At 48.1% G+C, this 16,446-nt stretch overlaps 1 protein-coding gene across 5 annotated transcripts in view; it reads left to right on the top strand.

Annotated features, from left to right (window-relative positions):
* The window catches only part of AASDH (aminoadipate-semialdehyde dehydrogenase), a 41,736-nt gene that overhangs the window by 19,995 nt on the left and 5,295 nt on the right, over window positions 1-16,446 (top strand). For all 5 annotated transcript variants that reach the window (XM_078602739.1, XM_078602740.1, XM_078602737.1 and 2 more), the window contains 6 exons: window positions 981-1,153; window positions 2,852-3,038; window positions 5,431-5,592; window positions 6,695-6,813; window positions 12,859-13,584; window positions 15,505-15,649. In XM_078602739.1, the coding sequence (XP_078458865.1) occupies window positions 981-1,153; window positions 2,852-3,038; window positions 5,431-5,592; window positions 6,695-6,813; window positions 12,859-13,584; window positions 15,505-15,649 (1,512 nt within the window). The remainder of the gene's footprint in view (window positions 1-980; window positions 1,154-2,851; window positions 3,039-5,430; window positions 5,593-6,694; window positions 6,814-12,858; window positions 13,585-15,504; window positions 15,650-16,446) is intronic.

Genomic DNA, 16,446 nt, shown 5'->3' with positions numbered 1-16,446 from the left:
AAGAAAACCAAGTGGGCTTGGTCAGAACACATTGCGAGCATCAACGATAGCCGGGAGTGGAGACTTATCTTCAGAGTTGTAGCCAAAGGAGGAGACGCAGCTTCAAGGACGGTGCGTGTTGGCAAAAGCTTGGGGAGGCCATCATTCAGCAGGAGATAGATCATGGCTGATGATTAATCACTGAAAAAATATGTTTCTAGCACTATCAGCGAACATTAGCAAAATCATAATCAATCAGCTTATGCAATCCACAGCCTTATCTTCCTCCCATCATCTCTCTTGCTTCTATAGACCCTCTTATAGAGCAGCAGCTGAGCCAATTACCCCAGGCACACCCAGGGTACCGAATGCCCTTTCCTCCCAATCAGGTGAGCATTGTTAAGATGTAATCATCCCCCAGCCTGATTGGATTCATTATCAGTTTATTTCCTACGAGTCAATCCCCTTCGTGGCTTTATGCTGATAAAAAGGTTACCAAGTTAACTGATTAACTGAGCTGATAAAATTGTGGGCAGGAGGGGCGAGAGATTGTACGCCCTTCATACCAACAATAATCTGAATATTTATTTATAATGGTCAATTTTGGTCTTATAAGAATGGACATTTTCTGTACTTCAGTTGAGATGATGATCGTTACTACTTGAAATCCACAGGCTAAGACTTTTTACAAATTATCCTCAACTAGACAGACTACGACTCGCATTCATATTGTGGTGTTCGGCACCTTGGCGAGGTCGTCGCATTATGCACAAGATTCCCTTCCACATTTCGCTGGATGATGCGATCGATCTTCACGCTATCTTGGCCCTCATTGGGGACCGTTGCTTTTTCTAACCAATTAGCATTGCTCAGTCACCTGTTATTATGACATTCGCTGCGTTTTATAAGCAACTGGGAAGACCGCGAGAAGGCCATCATTTTCTGCCCCATGACCAATAAACATTTTTTTGATAAATTACTAAATGTATGATGGGGACCAGGTGGAGAGCAGCGGACGTGCCTGCTGGACGGAGAGGCGGAGCTGGTGCCTGGCACCATGCGTGCCACCGGAGACGTGGGCAGGGTGGCCGGCCGCCTGGTGTACTACGTGGGGCGGTCGGACGGACTCGTCAAGAGGCACGGCCAGAAGCTGGACCCATTGCTCTTGCAGCAGGTATGGGCCACGTTGGCCCGGGTCAATAGCTAATATCCAATAGGGACCCTTCCCTGATGCGAGACCCTGGCGGCAATGTTTATTCTGCTGTCGCCATCCAATAGGGTGTAACGACACATCGACGATCCGCCGCTTTATATTTGCATGCGTAAGAGTCGATGTGTTTGGATTTGTATGTGACATCTGCAGCTGCGAGAAGCCATTACATTCACAATATACCACAATACAATAAAAATTATAATCTTTGAATCATGACCCTGAATCGCTGTAGACGAGGTTGGGGTGAATCGTGACTTAGACATACGAGGGTAATTCTCACACTGGTCCCTGTGTTGAGACTATTTTCCTCCTAGTCCTCTTGCCTTCATTATTCCATCAACACAAATGTGAAGGATTTGTAAAGATAATGAATGTATTAATAACTATCTTAATTTTTACGTAGAAAACTTGCCAAGGAGAATTATTTATTTCCATTGCTTTGGCTTCACAGGTTATAGAACCATTGCAGACACCAACATTAGCATGGTAGATAACTGAAGTACAACAAAATTCACTACAGACCTAATCGTATAAAATGACATTGATTCTAAAATGATATATATTATTATATATATTGCACACACATTTTATATTTTGTGAGCTTGTATAACACGAGCCGCATGCCTATGCAATTTTTCCCTTAGCCGCACAAATTGCCTGCAAATTAAAATGTATAGGGCATACAGCATTTTATGGACTTGTATCATTTGTCTAAATTAACATTACCTTTAAGAGCTGCAGCTGGCTTGCACCCCGTGCCCTGGTCCTATTCGTCACCGTAACTTTGGCTTATCACTATTAATATTATTATATCAGTGCCTGGGCAGAAGCTAAAATAATTGTAATTCAACCTGACCTTGTCTTTTCAAACTTGATTTTGCTAACTGCCCATGCATAACTGGGCCTCACGGCAATAATGTCCAGTAGCCATGGTCACAGACATCCGTGGGGCTGTCATGCATGCAAGTGTGTGTGTGTAATTGCATTGTATGTGCCCGTGTATGTGCTTCTATCTACGAGTATGTGTGAGCCTGTATTTACTGCTGTGCTATGTTTGTGCGTACGGGTGATTGCACGTGTCGGTCTGTGCATACCACTCTTCGACTTTTTATCAGTGTGTTTGTGCGTACAGTATGTGGGGTGTGATGGCATGGCTGTTGGGAATTGCACTATAAACACACGTGGCATTTAGACTTGTTCTGGACCTCCACTGGTTGAACTCAGCTTCAAATTAGTACTTGGTACGTTTGGTGAACATCAGTACCGTGGAGACAAAGGTGGCCGGGCATGGTGCTGGCCCCTTCACTCCCTTAATAAGTGCTCACTAACAGCATTTACCCCCAGATCATATGAGACGAAGTCAATGGCATGGCAGATCCAAGGTTGGGGAGGTGGCAGGGTGGGAGGAGAGGGGGGGGGGTAAGTAATGTGGGGCAAACACATTCTCCCCCTTTTACTGCATACCAGAGAAAATACATTTAATGTTTTTATTTATTTTGGGCCTGATTTTAAAAGCTTGAAATTTCAGAGACCTTTCCCCCCGTGGCTGCCTTGGGAAGTTTCTCGAGCCGCCTCTAGATGCGGACGAAGGATATTTGTTTTTGTTTGTCTGCTCATGTGTGTGCATGCGTGCGCGTGTGCGCGGGTGTTTGTGCACAGACGGCCGAATGCCTGGCGGCAGTGGAGGCATGTGCGGCCGTCATGACACCCGGGCAGACGCTGCTGTTGCTGTTCGTGGTTCCAGCCATGTCCCCCGGCAGCCGATCTGGGTCACAGCGGGATGGCTCTTGCACGCGCGGCACTCTGCCCCCACCATCCCCTTCGCCCCCTCCACCCTGCGAGCCAGGTGCATTTGCAGGCAGGGGAGCACAGCCGCAATCACGAAAACCCGCCACCGTTTGGGGACCATCTAGCAGTCGAGCCATCGGGGGACGCGCGCGGGGAGTGAGCGCTGCGTGTTTGTAATTTCCCGCTCGTGTTGCAGAACAGATTGCAAAAGGTCAACAGCTTTATTGAAAGGAACCACCCGAGGCAGTTTTGGCCTTGCATTAAGCATGATGACTTTGTTTCAAGACCAATCATTGGGGACTGAGTGCGAGATGGGCAGTCTGGTTGGATGATTGCAGCTGTGCGAGATACAGAGATGGTTGAAGCCACAGTGAAATCATTTAAATCTGTTTTAACTACTGCACCCAATGTGCTTCTAATTGCCAACTCATTGCCTCTTAGTCTAATGGCTCCATTATAATACAATTTGGTTTTCATAATAAAAATAATATAAATATGGCAAGTATGCATTCTATTGTTTTTCATATATTTTAGATGTGACTAGACACGTTGCAATTATTATACTTGTTTTTGGTTCTACAGAATGAAAATTTATTTGATTTCAAATTCTACGAATTGAAGATTACACTATTCATCCATTGCCATAAATCACACTGCTACATACACTCTAGACCAAGGGTGGGGAACGTCCGGCCCGTGGGCCGTATAAGGCCCGCAAAATAATTTAGTCTGGCCCTGCCAAGGCAACCGTAGGCGGGACTCGAAATTCAATAAATCTAGGAGCAAACCTGGAAAAGCAGTTGCGAGTAGCAACATCATCAATACCAGCTAACATCACACGCCTCACCAAAGAGAAGCAGTTCCAGCCATCACATTAGGGGTGAGTTAATTAAATGTTTGACCAAATATAACAGACTAATTTTTAAGTTGATAATTTTGTATGACCCGCGAATGATGTTATACATATCCAAATGGCCCTTGGCAGAAAAAAGATTCCCCACCCCTTCTCTAGACGAATGCTTGTTTTTCAACCTTACACAAACCACTTCCATTTGACTTTTGGATATGAAATGGCTTATTGATTACATTCATAACTTATTATGTTCAGGTCATACGAATGTACTTTAAACCCTCTAACAACAAATATTAATCCCTCTAACAACAAATATAAATTTATAACGTCACGCTTTTGCAGAATGGGAACTATCATTGGTTGCGGTGAAAAGAGCAATGGTGCTGATGAAGGAAGTAAACCAGGGTGGGTGGAATGCTTTTAGGAAACATTAATGGCTTCTGAGTAATGTGGTGAACAAGCACAGATATTTCATAAAGAAGGAACAATTGCAGCATTGATAAATCATTGCTGTGGTCAATGCAAAATCCACAAAGAAGCCCAGATTGATAACGTTGATAAAAAACCCTCAACGGACAAAAGTATAAAAAAGTGGATTTGAAAACAGAATACCCATAGCGTAGATAAATCTGCTGATGGTAAGGCAGTGAAGACAAGAGCCATGATCTAACATAGGATGGTTGCAGGGATGCCATTCAGATAAAACATTTTCAGATATCAGATTTTTTTTATTTTAGGCCCAATTTTAGTTTATATTGACAGATTTGAAACCTTACATTTTAATAACTTTACATATGAATCATTGCTGTTTTTACGCAAGGTTCCATAATTAAAAGAATAATTGCTATGTAATATAAAGTATTTTTATAACAATGAGGCAACATGATGGCACTTGTGTTACAATAGCAGTGATGTCACTTCTTGTGAGACTGCATCGTCTTATCAACCCAACATTTTTTTGGATCATAAAAAATGCATATCTAGCTTTCGATTAATCCAAACTCCGGAACACATCCCAAGTATGTGGACCTCATTGCAACCAAGTGAGAATCCATTGCCACAATAGTGTCCTGATATAATAGTGATGTAGATTGCGACTGTGCAGAGCCACGGCCAATGATAGCAGCAAGCTGAAACGTTTCTCCGGCAGTTGAGAGAGAATGTCTTGTATGAAAACGTATTTATTTAGATCTACTTTTTGTGTTTAGTTTGTTATCCTTCCCCTGCACCTTTGATTAGCATGGTTGGTTTCATACGGTGCGAAAAAGAAGTTCAACATGCATATGTATACATAGTTGAACAACATACATATGTATACATATATGTTGATTAACTTCTTTCGCACGGTACATAGCCAACCATGCTAATCGCAAGTGGGGCTTATGGTGATGACAGATAAAAAACATAACAAAAACCCCGAATTGGGTAAAACCAAAGAGCAACTTCGACTCGTAATGTGAAACTACTGCGGAATATATTTGCCTGAGAAACAAGAGCAGCCTTGACGCTGAAGATAAATGCAATCTCGATGTGATTTTGTGGTGATGTGCTGACCTCTATCACCACCTCCCTGCCGCAACTGTGCACGCGTTTGCAGGCGACCGTCGGAGTGAGCGGCTGGGTGAACCGCAGTTCGGCGAGTGGGAGTTGGAGGATGCGCTGAGAGGGGGCATCATGCGGGAGCTTGCCTCGCTGCTCCCCTCCCACGCACGACCCGACTCCGTGATGCTCATCTCCACGCTGCCGCTCACCTCACACGGTCTGGGGCATACGCGCCGGGGTGGGACGACTGTCCTGCGGTCACCCATAGTTTTTTGGAATTTTCGTGGGTTAGATGGGTTTACGTCATGTTTAAACATTGAATTTTTTACGATATTTATACGTATATATATTTTTTTATTTTACCAAGTAAGGACCACTGAGCTATTTAGCTCTTTTTCAGAAGCGACCTGGCCACAAATGGTTGCCCAACGAAGTGGCTTACCATGTGGACATTTATAGCAGCCAAATACTTTGAAGGCATGTTGATTCTAAATTTAGAGGGAAAAACCAGAGGACCCAGTGAGAGACATGCAAAATGTGAATATACAGGCGTCAGGGTCGGGATCGAACCCACGACCTCCTGTATACCAGGCGAGCTAGTTAACATCTCGCTATCACGATGCCCTTTGCCATCTAGGAGATTACATAGTGCTACATGTGTTCAGCTGTATTCCTATGACCTGTGCTGTCAAGGGCTACCTACTCAGCCTTAGGGCAGTGCAACAACACCCATTGTTGTACAATACATTGCACTCCACGAACTCACACCAGCAATCGTGAGCAAGTTGGTAATGCCGCTCTGCGAGTGATAGTCCACTTCCCCACATTTGCAAGTTAAGCCTATCAGAGCTCAGTCGCACCTAATTGACCGGCGCTCATGCATTTCTAACCAATGGGTGTTCCGACCACGAGTCATCTCAGTGTCGGCATGGTTGAAAACCTCCCCCACCCTGAGTAGTTACTGCTCCATGTCATGTGGGGGTTGTTCAACCATAATTTTACCACGCTGGTCAGTGCAGGTTGTTTATTTCTTGTTTAATAAGCTTAATTGAGATTGGGATTGCAGTTATCTTATGTGGCGCTATATATATGTTAATGTTGGATAATGGGTTAACCTGGTCTTACGAGTGACGAAATGAGCCTCAAAGACGTTATACAGGGCCTCTCCTCTGCGCTGTAATATGAAGTTACTTTAGATTCCATCGATACTTGAGTGTAATTTTTTAAACCGTCTAGTTTTCAAGAGGGTTTAGGATGTTTCATGAACCTGCTGATGGATGCCCTGGCTGTATTGACACAAATTTTTGCATTGACTGCAGGGAAAGTGTCGTCTGCGGAGCTGCTGGCCCTGTACGAAGTGGAAAACGCACAGATCTCAAGGGTGGGAAAGCCATGGGAGCCAGACCAGTTGAAACGGACCCTCTGGGCGTGTTGGCAGGTACGGATGTCACTGGTGTCTCTTTAGGAGCCACCCTGCAAATGTGCTGCATAATTATCTGCAGCGCAACATGGTTTAGGGCGGCATTACAAAGGAATTCCAAACTCTAAAACTAAACCATTTTTATTTTGATAATTGGGTTTTTATCCTTTTATCTGGCAACAAAACTGACACCTTTTTTACGAGGAGTCATGTTTGCATAGACCACAATACCTGCAGTCATAATGCAAACAAAAAACACAACTCTGATAATGTATGCACTGTCTTTGAAGTTGATTGGTCCACACCCGAGACAGCTTTCCTTAGAGCCTAGTCTCACATGGGTTGGACCAGATGATGCCAAAAGGCGCACAACTCAAAGACAATGCACCATCAGAGTATGAGAGCTCGGGGTAAGCATTTACACCATTGGTACCTCATTTGCCAGTAAAAATATGATAATTGTTTTTTTACCCTTTTATCTGGCAACAAAACTGACACCTTTTTTACGAGGAGTCATGTTTGCATAGACCACAATACCTGCAGTCATAATGCAAACAAAAAACACAACTCTGATAATGTATGCACTGTCCTTGAAGTTGATTGGTCCACACCCGAGACAGCTTTTCTTAGAGCCTAGTCTCACATCGGTTGGACCAGATGACGCCAAAAGGCGCACAACTCAAAGACAATGCACCATCAGAGTATGAGAGCTCGGGGTAAGCATTTACACCATTGGTACCTCATTTGCCAGTAAAAAATATGATAATTGTTTTTTTACCCTTTTATCTGGCAACAAAACTGACACCTTTTTTACGAGGAGTCATGTTTGCATAGACCACAATACCTGAGATTGGTGCTAGTTTGTAAGTGCTTTCATACATATGTACTGTTATCATTTGCAGACACACTGGCTGGAGGCAACAACTTTTATTCATACAACGCTACACCTTTACACACGGGACTATATCACCTAACTCACTTCGGATGGCTACGTACACCTTCTCCGCACAGGATAACTATATATTTTGTCAGAGCAGCCACATATTGTTGACCCACTTCGTACGGGATAACTATCTCTGGTCAGAGCAGCCCTCGCGCTATTGACCCACGATGTCGGAGAGCGTGGACCCAGGCGATGAGCAGAATTCTTCTTTCCACCAAACAGCCTCGAAACTCGCTCGAGGCTTGCCTTATATCCTCTATCTCCCACTGCCCCCGCTCCTCCCTCGGCCGCCCCTCCCCTCGGCTCATCTGGCCAATTCCAGTTGCCTTGCACCTGTTCGCCCATCCCGTCACATGCTTAACCCAAGCTGGGGTGACGTGCCCCTATACCTCACCCCGGCCCGTCACGTGCATGGTACTGTACCCTGCTAGTTATCTCCACAACACACACACAGCGCAAAGTGCCGTAGTGATCCGTATAACGTCACTACATCACCCCCCCCTTTGTAAAACTCAGCCTTCCCGGCTGATCCCTCACCCGCGCACACCCGGGCGGTGCCCCAAACATCCAAACCAGGCCCCACCTGCCAATTGCAAAACAGCAACCGCGCAATGCTTCAACCAACAACCCGGCCTCCGTAACGTCAAGAACAACAACTCAACAACACAGCACGAGAAACCCATTTAGCAACGTTGAACAACATCCCCCTCTGGAATATGTACACACATGACACCGACCAGCCCACCACAGCCCGAGCCCAGGAAGGACTCAGTTCCCCCGGCAACGCAGCCTGGCTCGTGGCTGCGGCCTCCTTCTGGCGGTGCCAGAATAAATAAGCGTCCGGGGCAAGCATCCAAATGGTGCAGTTTTGGATCGGGTTCTCGCCGCCGGGCCCTCGGGCGGGACTGGAATGACCACACCGGGGTCCCCGGGGACGACTGAAGGTCGCCCACCCGGGTGTAGCCCCTCCGAGACAGAAGATGGAGGGGGAGGAGAAGCGGACGCCGGTTGCTCCTTCTCTGCTTGCGGGCTCTCAGACGGCATAACGGGCGGCTCCATGTTCATCACGGGGCGGATCCCTGTGGGCGGAGGAATAGACATCCACTGCGGCAGCAATTGAGAGTCCGCACGCCAGGGCTCGTCGGGCACATCAACCACCCGGCCTTGGGAAAGTGGAGATGATACATCGTGACAAGGTGGATAGAACGGTTTCAATCGCGACGGGTGGACAGACCAGCGCCGGCGACCGACTTGAATCCGAACACACTGGGTTTTCCTCACCTTTATCACCTCGACCGGGCCCTGCCATGGTCTATGCAACTTGGGGTACATGCCCAAAGGCACCTCAGGACAATGCAAGCCCTCTCCCCAACCTTCCATGGTTTCCCCGATTCGCGAAGCTTCGCCAATTTTTCATTAGCCGTTTGGCGCCGAGACTTATTTTGACAGGATGCTTCCCGCGAAATGAGCGAGCGTGCGACGCATGAGCTCCGGCACAGCGGTCTTTTTGGCACCCACCCTCACATTCAACTGGGCTTCCATAGGGGAGTCACATTCTCGCCTGTACATTAAAAAGAACGGGGAGAACCCGGTAGAGGCGTGAGGAGCCATGTGATATGCCGCGAGTATACCCTGAACGTGTAAGTCCCAATCCGATTGAGTCTCATTGACCTGCTGGCACAACATGGCTGTGAGCGTTTTATGCAGCCGTTCCACCATCCCATCGGTTTGGGGGTGGTAAGGTAAAGTTTGGATTTTCTTGGTGCCCAACACGTCACATACCTCCTTCAACAATTTGGAGGAAAAATTTCGGCCTTGGTCCAGGGCCCCTTTGTCTATGGCATATCCATTAACAAAAGTGTCAGCGATAGATGCAGCCGACTGATCCTGCAAGGGCCATGCAACTGGCCATCGCGACAAGTATTCCACCCCTGAGACCAAGATTTTTTTTCTCCCCATGGCGTGACGGGAAACGGCCCGAGGACGTCCAGAGCAACCAGCTCATTGAGTTGATGCCAAAGAGCTCCATTTTGGTCTCATCTGACCACAACACTTTCACCCAGTTGTCCCATGAATCATTCAGATGTTCATTGGCAAACTTCAGACGGGCATGTATATGTGCTTTCTTGAGCAGGGGGACCTTGCGGGCGCTGCAGGATTTCAGTAATGGTAGGTTTTTACCCTTTTAACTGGTACAAAACTGACACCTTTTTAATAAAGGTGTCAGTTTTGTACCAGTTAAAAGGGTAAAAACCTACCATTATATTTTGCCACTGGTAAAAGAGATCTCATAGAGGATTTCAGTACTTCACGGCGTAGTGTGTTACCAACTGTTTTCTTGGTGACTATGGTCCCAGCTGCCTTGAGATCATTGACAAGATCCTTCCGTGTAGTTCTGGGCTGATTCCTCACCGTTCTCATGATCATTGCAACTCCACGAGGTGAGATCTTGCATTGAGCCCCAGGCCGAGGGAGATTGACAGTTCTTTTGTGTTTCTTCCATTTGCGAATAATCGCACCAACTGTTGTCACCTTCTCACCAAGCTGCTTGGCGATGGTCTTGTAGCCCATTCCAGCCTTGTGTAGGTCTACAATCTTGTCCCTGACATCCTTGGAGAGCTCTTTGGTCTTAGCCATGGTGGAGAGTTTGGAATCTGATTGATTGATTGCTTCTGTGAACAGGTGTATTTTATACAGGTAACAAGCTGAGATTAGGAGCACTCCCTTTAAGAGTGTGCTCCTAATCTCAGCTCGTTACCTGTATAAAAGACACCTGGGAGCCAGACATCGTTCTGATTGAGAGGGGGTCAAATACTTATTTCCCTCATTAAAATGCAAATCAATTTATAAAAAATTTTACATGCGTTTTTCTGGATTTTGTTGTTGTTATTCTGTCTCTCACTGTTCAAATAAACCTACAATTAAAATTATAGACTGATCATTTGTTTGTCAGTGGGCAAACGTATGGAATCAGCAGGGGATCAAATACTTTTTTCCCTCACTGTACAAGGACTGTCCACCGGTCCCAGTTGAAGAGAATTTTGGGGCAACGACTGAAAAATAATTGCCGAAATGAGGGATGCCGATGCACTGGTGTCTATCAGCACCCGGACCTCTACCCCCTGTACCGTCCCCTACGACTGCTGATGAACCCGCTGCAGCTGCCACGACCATATGCACCAGGACCGTCCACTGACCCGGATGCCGCAGTCATCCTATTCCCCCCGATCCCGTATGCACTGGTGCTTCGACCCGACCAGTATTCACGGCGCATAAACTCGAACCCGTCTGTGATGAGGATGCCTGAAGTGACAGGTTTGACCGGGTGTTTGGTGCGCCGCGACTCACCTTCGGGCTGGGAGGAGCGGAGTTCGGCAGGGTAGAGGACGACGAGCGCGCGACGAGCTGTCCTGGCTTGGCGCAGCATCCTGCCGCGATGTGGCCGGGTAGGCCTCAGTTGAAGCAGGAGATGGACTTCCTCCATGAAGAAGCAGGAGCCGTCCCTTGCTGTCACTGTTCCTGCCGCCATCCCGTGCTGGTCCTTGGCCGCTGACTCCCCGCCAGTGCTGCCCAGACCCCCGGGAGCTCCTTCTCCTCCTGCTTGGCCCCACTTTTCCCCAGCGGCCCGGTGCCCGCGATCACCCCAACTTGCCACCGCAAGTTGCTGTGCGCTTGTAAACAACACGCCACCTTTAAAGAAGTCAATTCGCTATCTTCAGAGGCGGGCAAGAAAACGTCCATGTCCCTTGCCAACGCCAATAGCTGTTCCAGGACCAGCTTGTGAAATGGCGGCCGCCCGCGTGGCCAGTGGGGCCCCATGGTTTCCCGCTCTCGGAATTTGGCGGTCGCCAGCGGGTTGGCTTCCCGCTCTCCCTGTGGTGCCATCTCCTTCTCCGGTTCGTCCATCGCCATCTCTGCCACCAGTGCCGCCGCGGCGGACAATAGATCGACGAGGCGCGTACTCCGGGGCTGGTGTCCTACTCCAGGCAGCTGCAGGGCAGACATGCCTTCTGCCACGCTCTGCTCTGTGGGCAGCATCTCCGCGGGACTTTCCTCCGGACTCCCTCCCCCCGGGGCTGTCGGCGGGATCACCTCTTCTTCGTCTTCGTCGTCCGATGACGCACGGGTGAGTTGTAATCGTGACATTGTAACTAACTAACTTTCCTAGCTAGGAATTAATTTAAGGTTTTAACACTTCTAACATCAAATGTAGTGTGTCTGCAAATGTTATCATTTGCAGACACACTGGTTGGAGGCAACAACTTGTATTCATACAACGCTACAACGTTACACACGGGATTATATCACCTAACTCACTTCAGACGGCTCCGTGCACCTATCCTCTCCGCACAGGATAATTATATATCTGGTCAGAGCAGCCACGTACTGTTGACCCACGATGTCGGAGAGCGCGGACCCAGGCGACGAGTAGAAATCTTCCATCCACCGAACAGCCTCGAACCTCGCTCGAGGCTTGCCTTCTATCTTCTATCCTCCGCTGCCCCCACCACTCCCTCGGCCGCCCCTCCCCTCGGCCTATTCGGCTAATTCCAGTTCCCTTGCACCTGTTCGCCCATCCGGTCACGTGCTTTACCCGAGCCGGGGTGACTTGATCTCACGTGCCCCTATACCTCACCCCGGCCCGTCACGTGCATGTTAGTTATCTCCACAACACATGCACAGCGCCAAGTACCGTAGTGATCCGTATAACATCACTACACATATTTACAAGCTCAGCTATGCACATCCTGCCTTTGCATGCATTCTGCTGTGTGTTTGAGTTGTGAGTGTTGGGAGCGGTGGTGGGATGCTTTGGTTCAGTGGTTTGCGCAATGCACTGTGAAACCGGTGACCCGAGTTCAATTAGCATCCTGAACTTATATCAGTGGCTATGGTGTCAGGTCAAGTCAACCTTAAATAAGTGTCGGTTTGTGTGCGTAAATGCCAGCACTAGGGAAACAAAGGCGGTTAGGCATCATGCTGGCTGCACCCGCCCTCTTGTGTGCTGTCCCGGCCTCAACAGGTGCTCGCCGGCACCACTTGGGAGATCTCTGCCTCTGTGCGGGTTTGTCTTAAATGCATGATGCTTTTGCCCTCAATGCTTTTGTGCCCTTTCGAAGGAAGCCCTGGGCCGGGGAGTTTTTGCGGAAGTGGCAGACCTCGCGGCCACGTTCCTGCGCGTGGGCGGCGATTCCCTTGGCGTTGTTCGCCTGAGTGGGGATGTGGAGCGGCGTCTGGGCACCTCCCTGCCCGGGCTGCCCGATCTGCTGCTGCACCGCACCTTTGGCTGGGCGCTCCGCTACTGCGCCCGGGAGCTGTACAGGCTCGGCCGGCTGCTGGGGGATAGAGAGGGCGCTACGTGGGACCATATCACAGACGAGCACCTTTTGGAATACAGCAGCAGCGGCATTGCTGAAAACACGAGGCACTCTACCAACACAAACTCTGAGAATAGTGGCAAAGAGCCACGTAAAATATTAAAGAGGAAGGTAGAAGGGGATATTCCGGAGCAGGAAGCTCCTGAAGGCAAACGCACAGTCATGCCATCTGAACACACAAGCAGCCGCCACATCGGGAGACTGGCGCACCGTGCACAAACACAACAAGCTGTGAGCGAGCCGCCCCCTGGGGATGAGATGGTGGCGGCCCTGAGCAGGGGCAGCAGGGTGACCGTGGTGGGTGGCCGAGCGTGCAGCACGAGCGCAGGATGGCCGGGTTGTGGGAGCACTCGTAACAGAGCTGTTGTGACGGGGACAGGCGGTGTGACCCTGACGGAGCTGTGGAAGTGCGACACGGGGAAGTGTGTGGATGCCTCGCCTTTGTTGATGCTGCGAGCGCGTGGCACGGTAAGCGCGGCCACAAAGCTCGCCCAACGCTTTCGCACAGCCACGTTCATACAGCCACCTTGTATGTACTGTATGTTGAACTCTTTCTTACCATAAATAGCCAATTGTGCTAATTAGAGGTGCGGGGGAAGGACAACAAACTAAACGCCAAGGGCAGTCACTTTAAAGCATTTCCCTGCTCCAATGAACGTTTGGGTGATACTCCTACTCATTGACAGCAAATTTTGGCTATTGCACGTTATGGTGGACACTGGTTTTTCTACAGGATGGCCACTTGATTTCCCAAAATGTGTTACTAATTTTTTTTATTCATCTCAGAAAGGTGATGGGCCGGGTTGTTCTCTGACTCAAACGTCTGTGCCATCTGCCTGAATTCCTTGCAGTTTATATTTAAATCACGTGTTATAGACGCATTACATTTCCACAAGAGGCTTGCACTGTCTTCTTGGTTCTTTCGGTAAAGTCACGTAGAAGGGAAGTAATAAAATAATAAAAATAAAACATAATAAAATTATTCTCACGACGTTTCGGCCACAACGCAAGCAGCAGTCCTCAGGTGAAAACCAGGTCCGTCGAGGCGACAGAGTCGGACCTGGTTTTCACCTGAGGACGGCTGCTTGCGTTGTGGCCGAAACGTCGTGAGAATAATTTTATAATGTTTTATTTTTATTATTTTATTACTTCCCTTCTACGTGACTTTACCGAAAGAACCAAGAAGATGAATCCCTGCAGTCACGAAAGCTTTAAATCGAAATTTAGGCTTGCACTGATGGAGAGTCGACTTGTTTAGCTATTTGTGGGGTTTTTTTTCCCTGTTTATAAGGTTTTTTCTCTCCAAACTGTCTGGTTTTCACACATTTTAAATAATACGAATAATGTAGTACATTTTGGAATTTGCACAGTTCTTACTACACAAGGCTATCATGAATGTTCTATGTTTCACAGGTGTAGTCTGGCAAATGTAGCTATGTCATTTTACCCAAAAAGATGCAAAAAGCATCTCAAGATTTCATGAGGCATTTATGGGCAAACAAATATATCCCGATAGATGCAGATTAGTTGGTTCATTCCACAAGCTTAGGCTAAACAGTTGGTGGTTTTAATTTAGTGGGATTTTGAAGCATATAAAATCTTTGTGAGAGCTTGCGCCTTTGAAGTTGCACTCCCAGAAGAGAAAGTGGAGCTATGCTGCATGGTTATTGCCTGATGTAAGCCGAGTATTGTTGGTTGTGGTGAATGGGCAGTCGAAGTGGTGTGAATGGTACCTCAATTATATGCAATCAAGAGCTGTGCTGACCCCCACTAGAGTATTTATCTAATTGTACTCATTATCTTGCCATTTTTATAACCCCTGCCCTTCATGTGGTGTCTCAGTTCAGGGTAGACAATTGCAATATTTACTATGAAAATCCTCCATTTGTCCTTGTATTTTTTTTCCGGCTAGGGTTAGAGTCTTTAGAGAAAATCCACAAGTGCATTGAAAGAATATTCAGTGTATGTGCGAGTATATGCGTACATGTGTGTACAGTATATATGTAAGGGGATTGGAAGTGTCGTGTTAGCGAACTTTGCTACAAACCTGGCAAAACGAGTTCGATTCCTGCTCATGGCCGACATCGGTGAGGAAATATTAGACTCAGTCCTGAGCCTCCCCTAGGTTACCTCAGCCTTATATGAGTACCTTGTGCGGTGTGCAAACATCGCTACTGTAGAGACGAAGGCGGCTGGGCATGGCCGATATTCACACCACCCCCGTCTTATGCCGTGTTGTCCTTTGTAAATTTCTCACTAACGGCACTTTGCCGCAACAGTCTGTTAAGTCTATACAGAGGGGGGGATCTTCATCTTAGTTATGTATGAACGAGCATGCGCGTGCATGCTCCAGCGCCGCTCACATGAAGCCCGTGTGTCCCGCCCCAGGCCGTGGCGGTGTGCGTGGGCTCCCACTCGCGCCGCGTGCTCTGCGCCGAGTGGCCAGGTGGCCGCGTGCTCTGGACGGCCGAGCTGCCCGACCGCGTCGAGTCGTCGGCCTGCCTCTCTCAGTGCGGCACGCTCGTTGCGCTCGGTAATAACATTCACAATTCGCGATGGGGGAGATGTTATCTCCCTCGCCCTGGTATGAAGGAGGTCGTGGGTTCTGTCCTGGCCTTGACGAAGCCTGTATATTTCGAGTTTGAACGTTTTCCCTGCGGTCGCGTGGATTTTTCTCCGGGCCCTCCCGTTTTTTCTCTCCAGATTTAGAATCAACATTCGTTTTGAGAGTATTTGGCTGCTATAAATGTCCACTTGATAAACCACTTCGTTGAGTTATCATTTGTGGCCAGGTCGCTCTGAAAAAGAGCTACATAGCTCATTAGGCCTTACCTGGGAAAATAAGAAAAATTGTTTAGATGACCCAATTAACGAGTGTGTACGTGTGAGAGGAAACCGGAGCACCTGGAGAAAACCCACACGTGCGAGGGGACAACACTATCCTATACAGATGTAACAAGTGGAATCCACATTTGCTGTACTGCATTGCCATGGCAAGCCCCAGGGTATTGTTGCTCCTCGAAGCCCATGGGAAGGGCATTTATCAACATTTGTGCGATCCACCAACCCTTGACATCACAATGCCAGATTACAGGCATGCGCCACCATCACAGCCGCTCTCTTCTGCTTCACCCAAACGGGCAGCCCCGTGATGACGCGCAATAAAACCGGGCGGCAGATAGTAATGTGGCTATTTGAAGAGCATCGTGCCTGGATCTCAAGGTCGTCCTGTGCTCCCACCGAGCGTTATTTGGGTGCCACATCCCATCTGCTATGTTCCACTCAGTTTTACACCAATTTGTCCCATGACAGCCCAGTATGGCAGCGCTT

The sequence above is a fragment of the Lampetra planeri genome, chromosome 19, assembly GCF_965212315.1.
Source record: "Lampetra planeri chromosome 19, kcLamPlan1.2.h2, whole genome shotgun sequence".
Lineage (NCBI taxonomy): Eukaryota > Metazoa > Chordata > Hyperoartia > Petromyzontiformes > Petromyzontidae > Lampetra > Lampetra planeri.
This window is presented reverse-complemented; position numbering and strand designations above follow the sequence as displayed.